Below are 25,253 nucleotides of genomic sequence, written 5' to 3'. Positions count from 1 at the left end.
GGCTTCAAGCAATTCTCCTGTCTCAGCCTCCTAAGTAGCTGGGATTACAGGCACCTGCCATCATACCCAGCTAATTTTTGTGTTTTCGTAGAGACAGGGTTTCACCATATTGGCCAGACTGGTCTTGAACTCCTAACCTCAGGTGATCTGCCTGCCTCGGCCTCCCAAAGTGCTGGCATTACAGGCATGAGCCACTGTACCTAGCCCCCCACCAAATATTTTCCATCTCCAATTGATTGAATCCATGGATTTGGAACCCATGGATACAGAGGGCTGACTGAATATAACTTTTTCACATATTTGTTTTTTTTTTTTTTTTTTTCCTGCAGAAATGTAATCAGTTCTTTCAGACTAGAGATTGTTTCTGATACATCTTAGCATCTCTGAGTGCCAGAATGAGGGCCTACCATAAGGTCAGGCACATAGAGCTCGTTTAATTTTTCTATCAACCTGTGAATGCGGAAGTACAGTTACTCTAATGTTATAGCTGTGGAAACTGAGGCACAACCTACACAGCTGTAGTAAGAGGTAGAGGTGAGAGTTAGTAACTTATTTTACAGAGGGAATGAAAATGGTGGGTAAGTCGGACAAGTTGCTTCCTAGGATAACACCAAGAGGAACTGACTCCACTGATTAACCAGGTTAGCTGCCTCCTACCCAAGTACTCTGCAGCGTTTGCCTTCAGTGACAACATGTAAGGTGCTTTCTGGAGAGACAGATCTGGGACTTCATGGAGCTTGCAGAATTGGTTGTATGACTGCTGGCTAATAAGTGTTTGACACATTTGGCCTAAGACTATCTCTGAAACATACCACCTGAAGCGTGGTTGTGGAGAAGCCCCATAGTTCAATCTATATCTTAACTGTTGGAGGCTACTGATACCTGCCTTAAAGATGTTATTAATAACAAACATGCATGACCACATTGACTTAGGTTAATTTGTAACCTCCTTCTCCCTTAGTTATCTCCAGCCAAAAGAACTCTAGTCTAAGAGAGTCACAAAATATCTTGTGAAAATTTACCACAGGCCTCAAACAGAGACTCAGGGGACTGAAGTCTCTGACATGAGTGCTTCCTGCAGAGTATAAGCATTTGGAACATGGATAAGGCCTGTGGGCTAAAATCTCCGGCAAGCAGCAGTTAGAAATTCAATGTTGTCCCCAAGCACTATAGATCTCCTGAGTGTTTTGAATTCCAGTGGGAAGGGAGTTCTGATAAAAGGCAGCTGAGTTTGGAAGGATTATAGCCTCAGGATGGCTCCTCTCCCTTTTGACCCATGGTTGAGGAAATTCTGCCTCAGCAGCCTTGTCTCTCTCCCTTTCTGCATCCATCTCACTGGTGTCCCCAACCCCCGGGTACATGGCCTGTTGATCCCCCATGTGTGATCCCCCATCTCAAGCAGCAATTCCAAAGATGTTGGAGAATGTTGGCCTTGTTGGTTGTCTCATATCAGAAATAATCTGAGAGTTGCTTGTGAATTGCAGGACTATTTAGATTTTGAGGTCATAGAACTGGTACTTTTAAAATGTCTTTTTATTTTTAAATTATTATTATTATTTTTTTAAGAAGTAGAGATGGGGTCTTGCTATGTTGCGCAGGCTGGTCTTGAACTTCTGGCCTCAAGTGATTCTCCTGCCTTGGCCTCCCAAAGTGCTGGGACCACAGGTGTGCACCACCGCACCCAGCCTTTAAAATGTCTTAAAAAGTGAAAACTATATTTGAATATAAATAAAGAATTAAGAACAATACTTGAGTATTGAGACTATATTATCCAATACAATTGATGAAACTATAGACCACACTCTCTAGACTTGCACACAAGCTTTTCAGTTTTAATTTCACATAATTTGAAAACTGACATACATGTGACTATAGAGCATTTGAAATGTGACTCATACAACTGAGGAACTGAATTTTTTATTTTATTTAAGTAACTTAAATTTAAATAGCCACCTGTGAGTAGTAGCTACCATCCTGGTCACCACACATCCAGAACACGGTGATAAGCCTGTATCAGGATAGTCTAGGTTATGTTGCAGCCACAGAGAACCCTAAAATCTTGGTGATTTAAAAGAACAAATGTTTATTTCTTGCTGGTGTTATGTCCCCATTTTGGGTTGGCTAGAGACCCAGATGGCTGCAGCAGCCACCATCTCACGCATTGCCAGTCATTATGGAGAGGCTTGTACCAGCACGTAAATGCTCTGGTCCCGCGGGTACATACATAACTTCTGGTCACAGCTCACTGACTAGGACTAGTCACATGGCCCCATCTAACCAGGAAGCTGACAGTGAAGCCCTAACTCTGTGCAGAGATCCTTAGCAACAACTGCCACTGACATTATCCCCCACTTTCAAAATACAGAGAAGGAGTCCCAAGGGATAAAGAGAGTAGCGCTACTTGTGTTTTGTTGAAAAATGGAGAATTGGGTTTCTCGGAACTCATTTATTATCTCCTATGTACTCGTTAGCACGGATTTATCAAAAACAGGTGAGGTGTGGAGCAAAAAGCAAATTTCAAACATTTTAACAAAAATAAAAAACCTGTACATAAATTTAGAGCTGACAATAGTCAGCATGTCTTATTAGTTGCATGTAGGAAATATCTTTTAATAAGAAGATATGCAATGCAAGGAACAATCAATGGATGATTTTTTGTATGTTTGGGATGAAAATGAATGGAAGAAAGTATATCTGTTATTTTTCTTGGTGCAGCATATAAATTGTACATTTTTCACTAGCAAGGAATAAAAAGAGTCATTTTCTTTAAAAACAATAAATTACTAGGGACATTTGTGGATTGTGATTGTCTTAAATATGAAAACACTAAACATTTATTAACTGGACAACGGATTGTTTCTTTCCAGACTACATCAAAGAATCAGAGAATTATCTAGCCCTACATTTAACAGCATGTCTTAAACTCTTTCTAGACCATCCACAATATTGCTTGAATATCTGAAGACATGGGGGACTCGCCATCTGATATCTGATAACAGACTTCCTGTAAAGCAGAACCAGTAGTTTCTTGATAACAAATTCTTCAATATGAAGATATGGATAAAGCATTTGGCTGCCAATAATGAATTGCACCAAAGTCACCAATTCAAACCATGCCCTGGTAAATAGTATTAGTGATGATGATGATGATGATGATGATGTCACATGTTGAAAATGTCATGTAGATTTTAGCATTTTGAGAACCTGATACTCTATAACAGTGGTCCCTAACATTTTTGGCACCAGGGACCACTTTCATGGAAGACAGTTTTTTTCATGGATCAGGAGAGGGGGTGGTTTTGGGATGATTCAAGCACATTATACTTATTGTACACTTTGTTTCTATTATTATTACATTGTAATAATAATAAAATAATTATACAACTCATCATATATAGAATCAGTGGAAGCCCTGAGCTTGTTTTCCTGCAACTAGACTGTCCCATCTAGGGGTGATGGGAGACAGTGACAGATCATCAGGCCTTAGATTCTCATAAGGAGCGTGAAACCTAGATCCCTCACATGAGCAGTTCACAATAGAGTTCGTTCCTGTGAGAACCTAATGCTGCCACTGATCTGACAAGAGGCAGAGCTCAGGCCGTAATGCGAGCAATGGGAATCGGCTGTAAATATAGATGAAGCTTTGCTCACTTGCCCACTGCTAACCTCCTTATGTGTGACCTGGTTCCTAACAAGCCATGTACCCGGGGGTTGGGGACACCTGCTCTATAAGATGTCCTTCTAGAATGATACAGTACTAAGCTGATGCTCAAGAGAAATTTTGAACTAAATGTGTAAATTAGGCTACCTATATAAACAAGAACTTCCTAAATCATTCTGTTCCATAGTAAAACACAACCACGTAAGCCAGTTCTTCACATATACGCACCACAGTGTCTGTTTTTTGTTGCCAAGAGGTATCTGTGTTCTTTACAACTGGTAGCATGGAAAGAAAGAGAAGTCTGCAAAGATTGAACAAACAGCATGCACTGTGGTATCCTTTATTTAAAAATTGTGAGCTGACTACAGTTGTAGTGTTCTCGTTTATCATTCTGATGGCATAATAAACCAAGAGAACATTAACACAATTCCAAGAAGGCATTAACCTGTAACACATATACGCCACACATGCACACACACAACATACACGCACACAAAGGTTATATTCTGAACACAAAAGTGATGGAAAAAAGCTCTGAATGCTCTAAATCAAATAAAAACCCTTTATTATAATAAACTGTGGCAATACTGTGGCTATTATGAAAAATATTGTAACTATTTTAAAAGCAAAAGGAAAAATACTGGCAGTTTGAAACTAGCAGCAAAAAGCAGATAAAAATAGAATGGAAGATAACGTAAGACTAATATCAAAATTCTAATGTTGATACTGTGTAGGACTGCACTGAAGTAATTTTAAATTGGTTCTTAAGGAACTCTTAAAAGTCCCTTAAAATATTAAATTGTTGCACCTTACAAACAGTGGAAAAGAAAAAAAAAGGATTTGGAATGTTACACACACACAGAAGAAATGTATTAGGTCTATCAATTTTTGTCTTTGTTTATGACCTTCAAAACATTTTATAAAGAAAAAATTTAAGTGCCAATGTAGTGAAAGAAAGTTAAAAATTCCTAAAGACGCAAGTCTGAGTGCATTTACCAGGTCTAAGAATATATTTAAAGGTTAGGGGCAAGGCATGATTGATGCACATTTAAGAAGAAAAATATGGAGCCCATAAGGTAGGTCAAGTTCTTTAATGAAGATGTATTAAACTCTGGCTATCTTGGAGGAGATTCCAAAGTACATGGAGTTCTCCAGCTCTTTATCAGTTGAAATCTGTTTCATCGTGGCCAATAGATAAGACTAACTTTTCAGCAAACTGGTTTCTCCTGTATTCAAACACAAAAATCTTTACCACACATTCAGAGCTGATAACAACACAAATAAGAATCCTGGTTTACAAAGGAAACCACATAAGCAAGGATTTTTTTTCCCATGGATTCTTAACCAAATGTCTGAAGCTGCTAGACATCTGCAAAGAGGGGACACGTTTAGATTTCCTACTGATTTTGGAAGAAAAATATTTTTCTAAGGAAGCCAGAGTCATCCATGAGCAGGGACCTGTCTTCAGAATCTAAGAAGCATAATGTCCTTAATGCTTAAACTCATGACAAGCTGAGATCCAGAAAAACTGGCAGGTGGAAGGGGAAAGAGAAATGGAGAGTTTGAACATCTGCAGTGTACTTTGGAACAGAGTGGCTCAACTGCTTTCAGAAATGAATTGCTGGAGTACTGGGAGAAAACCCAGTTATCTGGAGTCAGGGGGTGGGGAGAGAGAGGCCTCCCATCTCCAGGGACCCTCTGGGCTGAGCTGTGGGCCAGAACCCTTGTTTTGGCCTTATTTTTCATGAGCACAGTCAAGTGGATAATTTATGACTTTGCCCAGGTAAATATTTGGTTTGGTTACTTTCTCTCTAAAATCAATTGGTCAGCCAAGTTACTGGTGTTTTCCCTAAATGAAATCTAGTGGCACTAGTATCTTAAGGTGCCAGCTAATGTAGATTAATGCCCATCAATAACGCTGCTAGGTATCAACTGCTGTTGCTGAAGAATCAACCCACAAATGACCTAACTAGATAATCTATCACACTAGGTGCTTTTACTATCTTTTTTTTTTTTTTTTTTTGAGTTTTAGAGAAATAGTCCTTTTAATATGACTTAGAAACTGCTTTTCTCTGGCTTTGTTTCACTCTTCTTCCTCTTCCCCTTCCCCTTCACCTTCCTCCATCGTTTCCACAATGAGCTCTGCTGTGCAGGTGGCTTCTCCAAGACTGTTGACAGCTTTGCAAGTGTACTTGGCATCATCATCCCCACAAACATCACTAATAATTAAAGAGCAGTTCCCGTCCTCATCGTAGTCTATCTGGAAGTGGCGGGACTCCCTGATTGACTGGTCATCTTTGAACCAGACAACCTCGGGGTCCGGGTATCCTGCATCACAGGGAGAGAGCACAAGTTGCAGGAACTGTTATTCAAAATTTATCAACTCATGCAAGCAACTCATAAGCTACCACTATTGATAAAGGTGGTTAAGGAAAAAATTTTCATGTTGGCCTTTATCAACTGTTTTGATATCTACATTAGAAAATGGACATGTCTTGTAAATACCAATATCTGAAACCCCAAATAGAATATGTTAAATTTGTTCCATTTCCCACACATGTTGGACTAGCACCACGTCCCACCTATTAAAAAACTTAATGGTGTTTTTTTTTTTTTTTTTTAAAGTGATGAGTCTCACTCTGTTGCCTAGGCTGGAATGTAGTGGCATGATCATAGCTTATTGTTGCTCAAATTCCTGGGCTCAAACTATCCTCCCTTCTCAGCCTCCTGAGTAGTGGAACTATAGACATGAGAGACCATACTCAGTTAAACATCCCACCTTTCACTTTTTGAGGGGTAGGAGGCAGGGTCTCATTCTATCACCCAGGCTGGAGTGCAGTGGCATGAACATGGCTCACTGCAACTTCCTGGGCTCAAGCAATCTTCCTCCCTCAGCCTCCCAAGTAGCTGGAGCTACAGGTACACACCACCATGCCCGGCTAATTTTTTAAAAAGTTTTTTTTGTAGAGACAGGGTCTCCTATGTTTCCCAGGCTGGTCTCAAACTCCTGGGCTCAAGTGATCCTCTGACCTTGGCCTCCCAAAGTGCTGGGATTATAGGCGTGAGCCACCACACCCACCCACCTTTAAACAGAGTACTACCTGAGGCTAGGCATGGTGGCTAACACCTATAATCCCAGCACTTTGGGAGGTCGAGGTGGGCAGGAATTCAAGACCAGCTTGGCCAACATGGCAAAAAAATAAAAATAAAAAAGAGTACTACCTGAAATACTGCTCCAACTCCAACTCTACACCTAGATCTAAATACCTTCTTAGATTGATAATACAATTTTCTTTTTCTTTTTTTTGAGTCAGAGTCTCACTCTGTTGCCCAGGCTGGAGTGCAGTAGCATGATCTTGGCTCACTGTAACCTCCGCCTGATTGGTTCAAGTGATTCTCGTGCCTCAGCCTTCTGAGTAGCTGGGATTACAGGTGCGTGCAACCGCACCCAGCTAATTTTTGTATTTTTAGTAGAGACAGGGTTTCAGCATGTTGACCAGTCTGGTCTGTATCTCCTGACCTCAAGTAATCCATCCGCCTCGGTCTTCAAATTGCTGGGATTACAGGTGTGAGCCACCGTGCTTGGCTGAAAATACAATTTTCTATCTATTTTTTTGACAGAGTCTTACTCTGTTGCCTAGGCAGGAGTTCAGCAGCATGATCTCGGGTCACTGCAACCTCCACTATCCAGGCTCAAGTGATCCTCTCACCTCAGCCTACTGCATAGCTCAGACTGCAGGTACACACCACCACACCCAGCTAATTTTCATATTTTTTATAGAGATGGGGTTTCACCATGTTGCCCAGGCTGGCCTTGATCTCCTGGACTCAAGTGATCTGCCTGTTGAGATTACATGCATGAGTCACTATGCCCAGCCTAAATTTTCAATTTTGTATAATAGTTAAAGTTAAATAATTTAAATGAAAAATAAGAGTAAAAACAAAATGGGAATAAGGGATCTTTTTGGAGTGATGAAAATGTTCTAAAATTGGATTGTGGTGGTGGTTGCATGACTATAAATTCATTAAAAATAATTGAATTGTGCATTTAAAATAGGTGAATTTTATGGTATACAAATTATAACTCAATAAAGCTAATAACAGCTATATAAAACATAACTGAAAAGAGCTGATAATATTTCTAAGAAGAAGAAAGCAGTATTTGTCTTAGTCTGATCCAAAGCAGGTAATTTGCCTATGGACAATTGGAAATGGACATCACCAATGAGCCTTTATGCATTAGTCATATTTCTGCAAAGTTCAGCAATTAAAAAATAAAATACACATGCATATAAAATACATACATATTATATATGTTTAAAGTGTATGTGTGCATATATATGCACAGAAGCATTACCAACATTGTGCATTTTGGTCGCATGTACATGGCATATACATGTACCCTGCTTTTAAAGTCATACATATACATACCTTTAAAAATATACAATATATTCCACCTGACTTTCTCTTAAATGTTGGAGATGTATTTTTATAGGAAAAAAACTGTAGCCCTGATACGGTTTGGATGTTTGTGCCCCCTGAATCTCATGTTGAAATGTGATCCCCAGTGTCGAGGTGGGGCCTGGTGGGAGGTGTTTGGGTCATGGAGGCGGATCCCTCATGAATGTCTTGGTGCCCTCCCCAAGGTAATGAGTGAGTTCTTGCTCTGTCAGTTCATGTGGATCTGGTCGTTAAAACGTGGCATGTCCTTCTCTCTCGCTCTCTCTCTTGCCATGTGACATGCCTGCTTCTGCTATGATTGAAAGCATCCTGAGGCCTCACTGGATGCAGATGCTGGCACCAAGCCAAATAAGCTTCTTTTCTTTATAAATTTTCTAGCCTCAGGTATTCTTTTATAGCAATGCAAACAGGCTAATACGAGCCCTAACCAGAAGAAAAATTATACATAAGAAATCAAGAATTCTAATATTCTTTTCAATGTTTTTTCAAAACAATTTTGGAAATTGTTTTTTTGAAGTAATTAGGAACACCCAGACCAGGAGGAAAATTGGGTCAGGAAGAACTGATCGTAAAGTACCCTGCACTCCCACGCCCTGGACTCTCAGTGCAAAAGTTTCAATTTTGTTTTTATCACAACAACATCCATATGCTTTAATTTCTCATCAGAGCTCCAGCCAAAAGTTGCATAAATATCAACGAAACAATTCCAAAGAGAAAATTAAGTAGGAAACAATCCCAAAGAGAAAATTAAGTACAAAATGATAATCATTATGTTATTTTAAAACATTCAAAAAAGAAAAAAAAAACTTCAGAAGACCCAATGCAATGGTAATGGTGAGAATTGCAAGCAGTGGCTCCAGAGGCTTCAGCAGAATCCCCAGTCTGAGAATTTTCACATTATCAAAGGCAGCACATCCACTTTCTTTTAATTGAATGGAGAAAGGAAAATGACTATGGTAGGCGAAGCATTGATAAGGCACTTTGATAATATAAAGATGCAGAAGAAAAACTATTTTTTCCATTCCTAACTTTGGGCTATTCTACACAAAAGGCATTGTCTAGTCACATTGCTGGAGAATCAAAGAAAGTGGGAGGCACAGTTTGTTCTGACTGCTGTACAGTGCTATGCGGCCTTGGGAAAGTTGCCTAATAAACTTCTGTGCTCTATTTGGTCAGACCAAAATGGGCGATAACCTGCCACCCTGCTTGGCAGATGAAAGTCATAGACTTGAAGCAAAGAGCCTGTCTTATCTTGTCCCTTCTCTTTCTAGACGGTTGTAATCTATATGAAAATGGAAACGCTTTGTGTCATCAACTTTGCTTATTTCTCAGGTGCTATGCCATGACCTCTTAAGGTCCCTTGAGCTCTGACCACTGATGGGTCTATGGCTGCATTATTCCCAGCAGGCAGATAAGCAGCCTGGGGAAGATGGCATCGGCTGAGTGCTTTGTCCCGGGTGCCTGGTTCCCAACTGGCCTCAGTCTGAAGTCACAATGCATGCTCTCTCTCTACCTGCCAGTCCCACAACTTTTCCCTTTACTCCATGACATCTTTACAAGATCTAAAAGGTTCCCCTTTCTCATATATTCCCCTCACAGAATCCCCAGAGCCACTCTATGACTTAGCTATCATCTTACAGTGGAGGGATCTTAACCCAGGGGAGCTGGACCACCATCCAAGGTCACACAGCCTGTGGACAAGTAGCAGAGCCTGCCGACTCCACATCCTGTCTTTGTGCCAGCCTTCCTTTGAGGGCCTCGTATGGGCAAGTCACATGCTTTTCAGCAGTTTGCAAAGCTCATTTCACTAAGCATGTTCCAAAGCCAGGTAAGTCCATGCAAGGCCATTTCTAAACTTAGGTCTAGTGGCTGGTGTAAGTAGGTGAAATTTCAAATGTGCCCCCTGGGGAAGTGACTGAAGGACACACCTTCAGGAGGTGGGAGTGCAGGGCATCGCCCTTTATGAGCAGCTCCTGCTGACCCAGTTTCCCCCAAAGCTTGGCGGTTCCTCATTGTCCCAAGCTGCACAGAACTGACATCCTGCTCAGGGTGCATGGTAGGGACCCTACCATCCAGCCACACCCTATTGACGGTGAAGAGAAGCACAGCTACAACTTACCTTCAATCTTGCAGTCAAATCTAGCAGCACTTCCCTCCACAACTTCTAAATCACGAATGGTCTTAGAGAAATAGGGTTTTACATGAGGCTTTTCCTCAGCAACAGCCTCAAGGAAAGCTTGGGACACATCTTCTAGAAGACAGAGAAGAAGAGCAGGTCATTTCTTCATTCCTTGTTCTCGCCTCGCCTCTAGCTTAAAGAAACTAACTTTTTAAAAAGTGGCCATGATTTAGCAAAGAAGGCAGCTTTGAGAACTGAATCATAAGCACGGCTTTCTCCTGGGGACAGGTTGGCCTGCTGCCAAATGGTTTTTGGCAGAAGAAAGAACTGTGCCCAAGCTGAGGAAATGATCAGACTCCCCCTTTCCCTTATGCTGACATGTTGAAAGAGGAAATCATCTTTAAAAAGGATTTCTGGCTGCATTTCATGCTGCTTTAGGATTCAGCTGAGGGTATCTGAGCACGGCAGGACCTCGCTGGCCTTCCTAGTCTTGGTATCCCTCTGCCCTCCTTCTGCAGCAGGTGTTCCACCTGCTTTTTAGAAGGGAGGAACCGTGTCCTAGCCGGATCTTCAGCTTCCAGTGGCTCTTGCTCCATGCTCACACTGCCTTCATGCTGTGTGACTGTGGACCAGGATGTAGGATTGGTTCAGGGAAAAACTAGAACTTGGAGGGACAACTGTATCTCCTCCCTTCCCTTCAGGCTATGTCTAGGTCATCTGAGGAGGGGCAGGAGTGGCTCAGGAGGGACCAGGCCTGTGTGCTGCAGTCTCTGTCCCTGGCTGCAAGGAAGCTCGAGAGCAGGCAGCTGCTGGCCTCACCAATAACTCTACCTTTGCTCACCAAAGGGATCTAAACTCAGCTTCTCACCAGTGGATACAAAAAGCACCAGGCAGGGAGGGACAGAGGGTGTCTCTGGCCAAATGAGATAAGGGCCTGGCCCTGCATGCACCTGAAGCAGGAAAAGGCTGGGGCTTTCACTGAGGAGATGGACGGCACAGCATCTAACACGGTGAGCAAGTAACTGACCCTATTAGTCTCCAGGAGGGGCCCTGCCAATCCCAGTCTGCCCAGTTCAAATGACATGATTCAGTAGCATGAACAATGCCAAACAAATGTGGACCATGAGAGTTAATTTTTATTTATAACAAAACCACAAAGATGGTAGAAAATAGAATATTTTGTAAATCTTACACAACTACATGTAATTTTAATGTATTTTTGCCCATTAATATAGAGTATCACTTTTGCCATAAGAACAAAGGAAGATTTTAATAAAGTCTTTGTTAATTTTAACGCAAAATATATGAAAAAGCATAGCTGAGGTCATCTAGTTCTATTAGACAAATAACAACTTTCCCTCTGAAAATGGCTAAGCCTAAGGTTAAATGATTAAGAATAATTATTAGACTTAGTAACTGTCAGGGCAACTCAAAATTACTTCTGAATTTATCTTTGCAGGGCATATTAAAAAAAAAAAAAAAAAAGAACAAAACCAACCAAAACCTCAAAATGCCCCTTTGTTCCCCAACCCTTTCTTTCTCACCAGCTGGCTGGAGAAACTCCTCCTTACCTTCAGATTCTAGTTTTTCTGCATTGAGCGGGCTGGTTGGTGACCCTGTTGAGGATTTCCTGCCACTGAGCCCTGAGATCATTGCCATAGAGGACAGTCTTCCAATGGCTCTCACAGCATTGCCCGTTTTCTGGAAAATAGACACGGGGGTTGGACTCAGGCGTTGTCCCTGGTTCCAGCTGGGTAGTGCGGGGGGCTGCGGGGAGTAGAGCCCAGCCCCAGAGAAGCAGCTATTCCCCGGATCAAGGACCTCCCGAGAGCCGAGGTTCTGCCAGAGGAGCGAACCCAACCTTGCTCTGTTCAGCACTGTCAGTGTGTCAGAAGATGTTCAGAGAATGGAATGGGGCCTGGAACTGATGTGTGCGTTAATGTGACTAAACAAGGTCAACATGAGACAAAAACCCTTTTCATACAGTGCTTCAACTCCCATAAAAGGGATAGTTTATATAAAGCAACTGCAGGCTGAGACAGCTCCAAAGACTTATTGCTGACTGGGCCTAGCGGGGCTGTTTCTCGTAAAACAATGCCAATGATGTGATTATAACTGGCCAAGAGAATAGTTACTACGGATCCCACAAGTCCTGATGCAAAAATAATCATGGTAATAATAACAGAGCATCCTGTTGACCTTGGGCAAGTCACTTAACCACTCTGAGCTTCAGTTTCCTTCTCTAGAAGGAGGCGGCTGGACAAGATGATCTCCAAGGTCCCATTTAGCTCTGTTTATAATTCAGAGACTTAAGTGATTTGGAGAAACACTCTGGCTGGCCCCAGCACAAGTCTAGGATGCAGTGAAGCTCTGGAGGGGAGCTCTTCCCTGGTGTGCATTCAGGCACCGAAAAGAAGCATCGAAGAAATAAAAGGCAACGGCACTTTGCTTTTCGGTGTCTAGACTTGGGAGAGGAAAGAATTTCTGCTGAAAAGGATCAGAACTTGAGATGTAATTTATTTACATTGTGAAAATTCTTCCAAGCATAGGATCCCTAATAATGTACAATTGTGTCTTATTGTTTTTTTTATCTTTCAATAAGTTTTTCACCTTTTTTCTAAGGTTAACAGGAATGACTAAGAAAACTAAAGCACAACCAAGTCTTTCCACCCCTGCACCCAAAGCATCTTTTTTAGGCATCTAAAAGCTGTGCATCCAGACAACAGATGTCACCACAGACTGGCTACTTGTCCCCCCTGAGAGAGGAAGGAAACAGCCTCTTCATAGGCAAATGGCTTGTACTCATTGCACCTCAAATTCTGCCGGCAAAGCCATTTTCCTCCTGAATTCACTTCACATGCTTAAGTACTTCAGTAAAACCTCATCATTTAGGACTACTTGGAAAGCCAGTAAGCTTCAGTAAAAAGAGTGATCATTTTGAAAATAAATAACTTCTGGGTGCTAAGGAAACATATAGAAAATTGTGTGCGTGTGTGTATGGTGAAAGAGGAGACCTACTGCGGTGGGCAGGATGACCTTACTGTCATGCCTCCTGCCGTCCTTGCTGCAGATTGCTTTCATGCACTTTGGACAGACATTCTACCTTGCTCTGCCCCCTAGCCATCCCTTCTCGCACACATCACACTGTGTGGTGTGGGTATGTTTCTGGCCTCTGCCGCCACAGTGAGGCTGGGTCACTGAACAGAATCCAGGGAGCCCCAGGTGGAGGTGATGAGGAGGGGAAGACGGTGAGAGATGAAAACTGAACAATTTAACGGTGAGCAGAACCACGGTGTGGCCCTGCAGAGAATGCCTCTGCAGGCTCAGGCCATGTGGCAACCTTTCCTGCTCTTCTGGCAGATGTTACTGGTTCAGCCTGTTTGTTGTGGTAGCCGGAGTGTAGAGAGATCCAGCTCTTCCCATGGGATGTTATCATGCCTTCAGGAACAGGTAAGAGGTGGTACAAGCCATGGCAGCCCTCCCTGTGTAGTCAATGTCAGACCAGCCTGCTTCCTAATCAACCTGATTCTCACATTCTGCCCTTCTCTGCTCTCCATTCCCTTTATCCAACACAGATTGGTTTGTCATGGGCTAGGAGCCTCTAAACCCAGAGGGTTTGTTCTCAACAAGGGATAGGTTAGTTCTCTAACCCTAATTGCTGGGAGACCTTGTGCAAGTCAGTTCCCTTCTCTGGGCCTCAGGAGCCTGGGAGCAGAAGATTCTAATCTCCCTGCAGTTCCAGACCTCTACAGAAAGACGCTGGTTTATATCCATAAATCTGTAGCAAGGAACACCAGCCTTGAACCCATGAGCTCCCCATTTCCAGACATCAGGATTGAGACTGATCAGGACTGTCTTCACCTGTGTGGTGTGGAGAGATGATGCCTTTTCTCTTCCAGGTTTTATTTCATAACAAAGTGACTAATATGAACCTATTAGAACGAGGAAACAAAAGTTATAGTATTTCAGAGGAACTAGTAAATATATTAACAAATAAATAGGTCTCACATCTGGAGAACTTTTCTAAAAGATGGAGATATCCAGCATATAATTTCTAAAACATCAAAAATATCTGGAAATTGATTTGTGAAAAAAATTGCTGAGGAAGCTATTTGTCAGAACTAGAAATGAATATATGGGTATGTTCTAGTCTTCCACTTTTATGCCTTTGAGCTGACAACTGGTTATTGCTTTACTATCCAAGGACCTTTGGAAATTTTTGGAACATCAAGATAGCCAAGTTTTAATTTTGTAATTTCTGCCTTCATTTTGAGAAAGTCTTTTTCTCATTTGAGGGCAATTGCCCAGGCTGAATTCCTGTGTCACTGGTGGGCAGTATCTGCACCAGCCTCCTTCATGCAGCACAAATTCCCTGCCACTTGGAGAGCTTGTGGGGCCAGCCATCTTGGCTTGCCGAGGCAGGCTTGTGGAGTGTCCCGGGATTAGGGTCTTTTGATGCCAATATCAAGACATTCCCTGGCAAATATATGGCAAGCTGGTTACCCGCACACCAGTCAGTCATCGAAGTCCCCCATATATATCATTAGCCCCAAGACTACAGTTTCCCCTGAGCAGGGCATACCATCCAAATGGGATGGTCAAGAATACTCCATGCTATGCTGAGTCCAGTGTTTTCTCCCCTAATGCCCTTGGTTCATACTGCTGGGGTCTTTATGGTTCCTGGAAAATAAAGATGGCTACCCACGGGCCTCTGATGTCTAGTCTTTTGCTTCCAGTGTGCATGCAGAAACGCTATTAATCTGCTCAACCTACCTGCCCCCATTGCTGCACCTTTCCAACATATCTTTGTAAAATTCGTTTAATATAAATTTAAAATATACCTTCTTTCAGAATAACTTCATTCTAAGATGAGTAATATGATTACCCATACGTATACGAGTCATCTATACCCAGCCTAGCTTTGTTTGTAGGGATTTGTTCCCATGACACTTCATTCCTCCTAGGGCTTTTTATGAAAACCACACCAGAATAACAAGAAGGTGCCTTCTCTGGCACAGCTACAGAGAGTTCCGGGCCATCTGAGCCTACCCTTCCCCTCTCCCTCTGCCCCTGCTTGCAGCCCATTCCTTCCCACTCCACCCCACCGCACAGAACCTTGGCTGCTGCAAGAAGAGGGAACCCCCATATTCCAAGGGGCGCTAAGGCCCTGGTGCTTGCAGTTAAAATACAGAAAACACTTTCCCAAGGGAGCAACGTAACATGAAATGGTTAGAGCTGTTAACAGGGAAGCTACTCTTCAGGGACGCTACTTGTTGAATGGGAATTTTGTGGACAATTTTTGCGGAAAAATCATTTCCAAATGTCGCCATCTATGCTAAAATATAAAATTAAGTTTCCTTCTCTGAATTCTACCCTTTTCTTCCCCTGCCCTTCCAGAAAACCCTATGGCTAATAATGCTGTAAACAAGAAGAAAAAGAAACTGATTAAAATATCAGCATAGGCTGGGCACTCAGCACTTCGGGAAGCCAACGCAGGAGGATCGCTTGAGACCAGGAGTTCAAGACTAGTCTAGGCAACATAGTGAGACCCTGTTTCTACCAAAGTTAAAAAAATAAAATAAAATTAGCCAGTGTGGTGGCATATGCCTATAGTCCCAGCTACTCAGGAGGCCAAGACGAGAAGATTGCTTGAGCCCAGGAGGTCGAGACTGCAGTGAGCTATGCTTGTACTACTGCCCTTCAGCCTGGGTGACAGCATGAGACCCTGTCTCTTTAAAAAAAAAAATCAGCACCACTGTGATTCCCTGACTGATTTAACTGAAAAATTCCCTTTGCCTCCTCTCCTATTTCCTCATCTCTTCTCTGCTCCTAGCCCCTGGGTTTAGGCGTCCTCCTGGCTTTGGTTTGTCTGCAGATGTTCCCAGGTGATAAGGCTGCCCCTTAACCTATAGCCTCAGCCAAGTAATATCCACTTAGACTCACTGCTCTGAGGACTGCCCCGCCCTGACATCAGCTTCCCTATCCTTTCCAGAAATATTTCTTTGAGACCTTCTGGCCACAGGATTATTAATACAGCTGACCTTTGATTTTGTAGATCCTCTCCCCTTTTTTTATAAAAGAATATTTGCTACTCAGATCCCAGTGGCACCAAAAGGTAAGCAGCTACAGATGTTTCAACTCACCTTGCACTTGAGGGAGGCCTAGAGACCCACCTAAACCTTCCCATGAGGGGCGTAGCCAGGAACTGACTTCCACGGCGGAGGAGCACAGCTGAGATGTGCTGGGGATGGTGGTCACTTAAACTCTACACTTGTGGCCCCCATTTCCCTTTGCTCCCTCTTTCAACCTCTGAGTGACACTCTACTTTTGAGGCAACTGTGATTTAGTCACCTGGTGTGGCAAATGACCAGTGTTCCAGTTGCCTCCAACACAGTAATTTCTCTTTTCTCTGCCACCCAGTCAGTCTCAATGCCCCTGGGTCCCTTGAGTATCCAGCTAAAAGACTCTGCTCCTGTCAAGCCAAGCCCAGCCAGAATGGGTCCAGCTCCCACCTCTGTGCCTTCTCCTCCACATGTGCAGTCCTCTTCTCTGTTCTGACTCAGGTTCCACACCTGATTCAAACTCTTGAGCCTGGGAGCATTTCTTCATAATCACATCCAACTCTGGTTGCGACCAGGTTGGTTCTATCCACACACACCCGTGGCTATGGAGAGCTATCCGGATAGTTTATGTATCTTGGTGCGCATTACATCCTTTCATGTCCAGTTGCTTCAGTTCCCCCATTGTACTACATGGTCGCTGAGTATAGAAACCATGTCCTCTCAATTGCCTGAACCTGGGAGGCAGAGTCTGCAGTGAGCCGAGATCGTGCCACTGCACTCCAGCCTGGGTGACGGAGTGAGACTTTGTCTCAAAAAAAAAAAGAAAGAAAGAAAGAAAGAAAGAAGGAAACCATGTCTTCTCCAGCAGCCTAAGAATTGTAATTCTAGGCCAGGAGCAGTGGCTCACGCCTGTAATCCCAGCACTTTGGGAGGCCGAGGTGGGCGGATCACGAAGTCAGGAGATTGAGACCATTCTGGCTAACACGGTGAAACCCTGTCTCCACTAAAAATACAAAAAATTAGCTGGGCGTGGTGCCGGGTACCTGTAATCCCAGCTACTCAGGAGGCTGAGGAAGGAGAATGGCGTGATCCCGGGAGGCGGAGCTTGCAGTGAGCCGAATTCGCACCACTGCACTCCAGCCTGGGCGATAGAGTGAGATTCCATTTCGAAAAAAAAAAAAAAAAAGAATTGTAATTCTAATTGTAGTAATAAAAATGATAAAATAGATGATGATGGTGATAAACATCCTGTGGTTTTGGATAATAATTTTATTCACCCATGCCTTTTATCAGAGGCAGTCTTGGAGTTAAGACTATGTGTTTTGCAGTCAAGCTCTGGGTTTGAATCCTGACCCTTCTGCTTATTAGCTGTGTAACCCTGGATGGCTTTCCTAACCTTTTCTCTGCCTCAATTTTGTCTGTAAAGTGGGGATAATAACAGTACCTGCCTCCTAGGGTTAAAAGATTTAGTGCATAGATAGTGCTTTAAATGGTCCCTGACAGATGGCCTACCTTAATACCTATTAGCAACTAGGATCATTTTTGGACACTTACCATGTACCAGGCATTGTACTACTAAACGCCACATGATCTCGTGTAATTCTCATAATTATCACAACAAAGCTGTGAAGTTGGTACTATTATCCTCACTTTACACATGAGAAAACAAATCCACAGCAAGGCTACGTCATTTGCTAAGGACACATTAACATACAACCTTCCTAGATGGTGGACAAATGGACCTCAAAGTGATGTTGCTCATCCCAAGCCATGAAGACATGAAATGTCAGTGGCTTAACCTGAGTAAAGGTTAAGGGTCCTCTGGGACAAAGGTGAGCAGGAACAGAGAGACAGCTAAGCTAAGAATCCATCCCATCTCCTCGAGAAAGGGACTCTGCACTCAGGACTAAGCACACCACTGTACCTTAATCAGCTGCCTAAACTGGTCCCAGACTGCTTCAGAAACGAATTTAAACTTTCTTGGTGTGAGGCCAGGGCAAGCTAGGAATGAAAGTGGCTTCAGCAACACAAATATGAGGGGTAATATCCCAGTCCAAAGTGACCCTCGCATTACCTGCCATTTCCTTCTTGCCATGTACTTCTTCATCCGGTCCTTGGAGAGTTTCTTGGCCTCCATGTTCTTGGTATCTTTCATTAGCCATGGATGCTGAAGGCACTGTGTGCAGTCCAGGCGGTTTCTGACAGAGGCAGAGATCAGGAGATTTTTGAGCAGGACGAGACCTCAGAGACCACTGGTTAGATCAGAAATGGGAGGCCAGCTGTTCCCGGGCACGAGGGCAGAGGCCAGGGCCCCCTGCTCCCGGACCATCCACCGTGATCAGGATCACTGTGCTCTTCACTTTTCTCCTCACTTGGTCTGGGTCACACTAACCAGAACCAGCATGGGTCAGTGTTATGAAAGCCTAAGCACCAAGGAAGCAACTGGGCTCCATGGCCTGCTCTTGGGGTCAAGGAAGAGTAAGTGCTGCAGGGCAGATGTTTCTGGGATTCTTGGGGTCGAGGAAGAGTAAGAGTAAGTGCTGCAGGGCAGACGTTTCTGGGACTGGCTGGCACCTATTTCAGGGTGGTGTCATTCTGCTGGTCCTATGAGGGCTGGGGCCCACAGAGCCTAATCCTCCTGCCACCCTGTCTGGAGAAGGGGAGAGTTAAACCCTAGGATAAAACCTCCAGCAATCAATGAACTTTCACGTTTTATGTCTTATGGTGTGGTTGAGTATCAGGTTTTTCCTGTTACAACTCAAAGAAGTAGGTCCTGCATATAGCCTATGAATTATGACTTCTTTAGAACTGCACTGAAACTCACTTCATCTTTCTGAAAGCTCTAGAAACACTTTAGATCTAGAAACATTTTAGAGCCATTGCCTTAACTGTAACAGGACTAAGAAAGCCTAAAGAACCAAATGCTAACATATATAGAAAAATGACTGGAAAGAAGTATAGCAAAATGTAGTGATCTTTAGATAAAGGGATGATAGATGATTTACATTTTATTATATTCTTCAAATCCTCTATAATTTGCATGCATTACTTTTATAATAGAAAGCTTTTTTTTTTTTTTTTTTTTTTAAAGTGCTGATAGGTGGTGATTTCTGGTTGAAGAGAGGCTGGCTATAAGAGTTTATGGGAATTTAGTGTCTTGATCTGTTTGAATAAGATCAGTTCTTTGTTTAATCCATTTTATGAGCACAGAGGGATCCAGTACAGCCTGTTACTGACTTAATTCAAGGTCAGATGAGAAAATAAGATATATACACACAATACCTTGTTTACCAAATCTTCAGTGAATAAAGCTTGGAAGACAAAAGCCATCGTTGTACCAGAGTTACTGAGGAGGTTTTCATCTCCTGAGGCACCTTGGGTGTGGGGGTCCCTCATACTGGAAGGTAATTTAGACTTCCCACAGTATCTTAGTTCTCCTTGGGTCATGCCCATTTCTGATACAGACTGTGACAGCAAAAGGCTAAAAAGACCTCATTGTCAAGGAGTATAGAATGTGGCCTCTGGAGGAGTTTGGCCCTGAATGGCTAAAAAGACCGAGAGTGGGGTGCATCACAGGAAAGCCTGACAGAGCCATCTGAGACACTCCAATATTGCTCCTTCAGCAGCTAACTGCACCCTCCTGCCCTGAACAGCTGTTCTTCCTCGGGGGAGCCATCAGCAGCCTTGCAAGGCTGCAAAGTCACCTGGGAGTGCAGAGCTTCCTGCCTGCCCTGGAGTCAGGCCCCTCCCCTTCTCTCTAGCATGCCACCCATGTCAATACCACCCTTCTTGGCAAGGCTACAACTACTCCCTGGGATTGCCAAGTATAGCTCTAAGCTCCTCTGCACCCCTACAGTCAGACTCTGCCTCATCTACTCACCTATTTGCAGAGTGGGTGAGCTGCCCAAAAGGCCAGCTGTTCTCACCTGAGTCCTACTGCTCCCTTTCCCTGGGCAGCCTTCCCTACACATGGAGAGCCCAGGACAGTTCCTTCCAGGAGATTCTGTCTAGACACATCCACTGCCCACCTTCAGTCAACCTCCCACTCTGGTCTCCCCTACAACTCCAAGCTCTAATCTTGCATTGAAACCTGGAGGGCCTGAGTCCCTGACCTTTCCCCACAGCCCATGCACACCGGCCTCCCACTGTTCACTTCCCTACGTTCACAGCTGCAGCAGGCACAGGTGGGGAACCTCAACAGAGGCAGAGCTGGGAGAGGGCTAAGCCCAGTGGTCTGGGATCACAGCCTCCCTTTGGCCAGATGTTAGAAGGTACCTGGCTGTATTCAAGCATGCAGTTATTAAATAACTAAGATATAAAAAAACACTAAGCCAGAATAATAATAATCTGGGGATATGATTGGGACCCACAGAGAAGGTCTAAGATGCCGCTGTCCTCTGCTCTTGCTTGTTGAGAGGGTCCTTCCCCTGCAGCCCCTGAAGAGGGCTGTGGCTGGCCACAACTGTACCCAGAAAATAAGAAGGGCAGTCATTATTCACACAGAACAGCTGCCCCTCGCTCTGCAATGTGGTCAAGTGTCGCTTTTCAGGTCAGGTGTCTGAGCTTCTGAAGGTGAATTCCATGTCTAGCTCCAGAGGGCAGGGCCTAGGAAGTCGCCTCCCCGACCCACATGCACTCAGGTCTCTTATCACGCCCACCCTCCCTTCCTCAGGGAATGCTAGGAACGACTCAAGGCGGGGTGGCAAGGAGGGTGCCCCAACAGGCAAAGGAATCCCCCTTTGCTTCCCAACACAGGGCAGGGAGTGGGGAAGCAAAGACTGAAATGCCAACTCATTACTTCATATCTTTCTTCAGCAGATTGCTGATGAAATCCTTGGCATCGTCGGAGATCTCATCGAATGCCTCGTCGTCGAAATCCCAGGTGGCTGAGGTAACGTTGGCCAAGGTTTCATTATCGTTGTCTCCCATGAAGGGGGAAAGGCCACTGACTCTGCAGAGACAAGAGCAGGACAGCAGGTGTGGCTAGGAAAGGGCGTGCTGACTGAGGTCAAAGGTGAGGGTCGGCCAGCCTCCCCACCCCCAAACTCTTCTTGGCAAGGGCCAAGGCTCTGTGGGCCTTGCACCTGCCTTTCTTTCACTTGTGGAAAGAAAAGAGGGTGTGGTTCACAGCCCTGTCTTTTCTTGGTCACCTGCCTCTTGACACCACCTACCTGTGAAGCTGAGGTGCAGTGGGTTTGCTTTAGATTACGGGCTTCTGCAGGGTACACGGCAGGGCTGATAAGTCCCTCTGTCCTGGTCTTCTATTCTTCCCCAAAGCCCAGGCTACAGCCTTCTCCAAGCCCCTTCCTCCTGTGCTCCTGCCCCCTCTCCGTGGACCCAGCACATGGTAGTGATCACCACGGCACCCTTCTGTCCCCTCCCTCCCAGCTCTCTCCACTCTCCACACACCTTCAGCTCCAAGAAGAGGGCCCAGCACATAGGAGAGGCTCAGCAAGTGAAGTGTGTGCCCGACGGATAGATGGACTCTGAATCGGCAATGTAGGTTCAGGGAACCTGAGGCATTCATGCCAAACTAGAAAACTTCCCTATGAGGTGCTGTGGCAGAGGACAGAGTGCAGCCTCTCTGCTTGCTGGATGACCTTGGACAATTCCCTGATCTGTGTCAGTTTTCTCCTCTAAAATGGAGAAGCTGCCATTTAACTATAGGGTGGTCACTTCTTCATCCTCAGCAGCATCGTGATGGCAGCAGACACTTATTAAACTTTTTCTATGTGCCAGGCACTGGGTCAAGTGCCTAAAATAAGTGAACTCACTTAATCTTAACACTGCCCTATGATGCAGGTAATTCTTATAACTTTGTTTTACAGATGAGGGAATTGAGGCACAGCCCAGGCTCAAGTAACCTGCCCAAAGATTCGCAGCCAGTGAGACTGGAACCCAGGTATCTGCCTCTAGAGCCTGTCCTCTTAAATGCTATACTATCCTAACATTTCTGTGAAGATGAAGTAAATTGCAGTGTTCAGCACTGGCACCAGGCCTGGTCCACAGTAAGGAGACAGTCCATGCCCGGAGACCTCATGCAGTTCTGCTGGGTTCCCTCCACTCCCTCACCAAGCTGTGAATGCAGGAATGACTCTGTGACCAGCAGCTGAAGCCAAATAAACTTTATAAGGTAAGGAATTTCAAAACAAAATAGATCAGATTTGCGGCGTATTGACCTTACCTCTCACCTCTGTGCACCCCACCTTCATAGCAACAACCCACTCCACTGTTCACGCGGGCCTCGTGAGTCAGCCTCATGGGTGTTTGACCTGCACAGTGGCCCAGAGTCCCACCCTTAGACAGGCCCTGTGCTTGGTTTAATGCTCTGCTGCTGTCATCTCAAGATTCTCAATAAGGTTTGAACAAGTGGCCCCACCTTTTATGTTGCAAATTATGTAGCTGTTCCTGCCCTGACCTCAGCTGAGCCCCATGAGATGGGTCTGGGGGCCAGGCGTGGTGGCTCACGCCTATAATCCCAACACTTTGGGAGGCCGAGATGGATGGATCACCTGAAGTCAGGAGTTCGAGGCTAGCCTGGCCAACACAGTGAAGCCCTGTCTCTACTAAAAATACAAAAATTAGCTGGGTGTGGTGGCGAGCACCTGTAATCCCAGCTACTCGGGAGGCTGAGGCAGGAGAATCGCTTGAACTCTGGAGGTGGAGGTTGCAGTGAGCCAAGATTGTGCCATTGCACTCCAGCCTGGGCAACAAGCAAAACTCAATCTCAAAAAAAAAGAGAGAGAGAGAGATGGGTCTGGGGCCCTCCAGCCATCAACCTGTCAAGTTAGGGCTTTACCAGTGTCTCTTCTCCCAAATGCTTATGAATCCATCATCATAAGCCAAGCACTGACAGCTTCAGGAGTAAGGCTTTGGTTGAGTTTGACAGAACAAAACCCACTTGAAATACTGGGAGAAAAAGCTTGCCATGGGAGGAACCCTCTAGTGAAACCTTTTGTAAAGAGAAGAAAGCTTTTACAATGTGAATTGTCTCATCCTAATCAATATATTTGTGTTTCTGAAAAATAGGTTTTTGTGGATGGGATATTTTTAAAGCAAGACCCTGATTTATGTTTTAAGAAGGCAAAGAGAATCATTCTTGGTCATGTCCCCATGAGGGAAGGGTGGGCATTTACCTGTCCCAGAGTCTGCACTGTTATCTGCTGCTCCTTTCCCCTCTCTGGGCCTCAGTTTCTCCTTTTATACATCAAGAGGACTAGGCTAGATTTCCTAGGGGCCTCCCAGCTCTCTCCGTCTCTGTGACCCTGACCCCCATGTGGCCCATGCAAGCCCCTTCAGGAAGCAGCCTGTCTCTTGCCTGTCAGCCACCTGCTGCTTCTTTACATTTTCCACTGGAAACAGAGAGCGGGGAAGTCCGGCAGTACTCCAAAAGAAGGCAGGAAAAGCAAACAACCCTGCTGTGGAATGCAGAAAGTTCCCCTTCTGCAAACCTCCTTTCCTTATTAGGAACTATAATCCTGCAAAGATAGGTCTTAATCTCTGCAACTCCGGGCACAGTCAGGGAGAGCCTCCTCGCCTCTGGCCTCTGGCGCTCTTCCTTCTTGGCAGCCTATTCATCTGAAATACTCTCCTCGCCCTGCCTGGCTCCTCGCCTGCCCAAGTTTCCCCAGCATTCTCCCTATTAAAGAGCACGTGTCTAGAATAAAAAATGGAATACATACACAGCATGTTGACAAAGAGGGTGTTCGAATTTTCAGTAATGCTGTTGCTAGGTGGTGGGGTTTTAGAGGATTTTAAAAAACCTTTTTTGGGGAAGTTTTTCTTTATTGCTAACATTTGCATAAGGGATCATGTCTTTTAATTTTTTTTTTTTTTTTTGAGATAGGATCTTGCTCTGTTGCCCAAGTTGGAGTGCAGTAGCCATCTCAGCTCACTGCAACCTCTGCCTCCTGGGCTCACGTGATCCTTCCACCTCAGTCTCCTGAGTAGCTGGAACTGCAGGTGCGTGCCAACACACCTGGCTAATTTTTTGTATTTTGGTAGAGATGGGGTTTCACCATGTTGCCCAGGCTAGTCTCAAATTCCTGAGCTTAAGCAATCCTCCTGCCTCCACCTCCCAAAGTGCTGGAATTACAGGCATGAGCCACTGTGCCCAGCCTTGTCTTTTTATTTAGAAAACAGTCATTATTCTTATTTTTTATTTTTTTGAGACAGGGTCTCGCTCTGTTACCCAGGCTGGAATACAGTGGCATGATCATGGCTCACTGCAGGCTCAACCTCCCCAGGCTCAGGTGACCCTCCCACCTAAGCCACCTGAGTAGCAGGGACCACAGGTGCACGCCACCATGCCCAGCTACCTTATATATTTCTTGCAGAGATGGGGTTTTGCCATGTTGCCCAGGCTGGTCTCAAACTCCTGGGCGCAGGCCATCCACTCACCTTGGCCTCCCAAATTGCTGGGAGTACAGGCATGAGCCACTGCACCCAGCTAGAAAACAGTCATTATTTGTTTAAAAAAATCAACCAGTCAACAAATAATGTTAGTATTAAAACACCTCTTTATCTCCCTGGTCTCCTCTAGTTTTTAACTAAGAGATTGATCTGTTTTTCACAAAACTGTAATCAGTCTGGGCAAGTCCTTGGATGCTTTACTTTTTCTTCACTGGATGTATCAAGTACAGACAGACTCTACACATTGATTTTTAATGGTCAAATACTAGTCTTTGGTCATGAATGCAGGGCATTCTAATTTCTTAATTCTCAGCTCATTGCAAAAGAAATTCCCCCAGGGAATATGATGTAGAGGCCTGTTGGCTCTGGGGGCAGAAGGTTAGGAGAGCAGAGGGTGCAGAAATGCCTCTTGGACTACACTTTCTCTCTCTCTCTCTCTCTCTCTCTGTGTGTGTGTGTGTGTGTGTGTGTGTGTGTGTTTTAAGAAATGGGGGTCTTGGCCGGGCGCGGTGGCTCAAGCCTGTAATCCCAGCACTTT

The 25,253-nt window shown here is 44.5% G+C and overlaps 1 protein-coding gene across 4 annotated transcripts in view; it reads right to left on the bottom strand.

Moving 5' to 3' along the window:
• Positions 1 to 3,971: 3,971 nt before the first annotated feature.
• Positions 3,972 to 25,253, bottom strand: part of MYLK (myosin light chain kinase) — a 226,897-nt gene continuing 205,615 nt past the window's right edge. For 2 of the 4 annotated variants that reach the window (XM_011971548.1, XM_011971549.1), the window contains 5 exons: positions 21,102 to 21,254; positions 18,378 to 18,501; positions 11,813 to 11,942; positions 10,242 to 10,373; positions 3,972 to 5,989 (listed from right to left, as the gene is read on the bottom strand). In XM_011971548.1, coding sequence (XP_011826938.1) covers positions 5,745 to 5,989; positions 10,242 to 10,373; positions 11,813 to 11,942; positions 18,378 to 18,501; positions 21,102 to 21,254 — 784 coding nt within the window. In that variant the 3' untranslated portion in view covers positions 3,972 to 5,744. Of the gene's footprint in view, positions 5,990 to 10,241; positions 10,374 to 11,812; positions 11,943 to 12,102; positions 12,699 to 18,377; positions 18,502 to 21,101; positions 21,255 to 25,253 lie in introns of those variants that run through there. The other 2 variants (XM_011971550.1, XM_011971551.1) reach the window with 2 other exon arrangements.

This window comes from Mandrillus leucophaeus, unplaced genomic scaffold, assembly GCF_000951045.1.
Source record: "Mandrillus leucophaeus isolate KB7577 unplaced genomic scaffold, Mleu.le_1.0 Scaffold123, whole genome shotgun sequence".
Taxonomy (NCBI): domain Eukaryota; kingdom Metazoa; phylum Chordata; class Mammalia; order Primates; family Cercopithecidae; genus Mandrillus; species Mandrillus leucophaeus.
The sequence above is the reverse complement of the archived record's forward strand: the minus strand, read 5'-3'. Positions and strand labels throughout refer to the sequence as shown.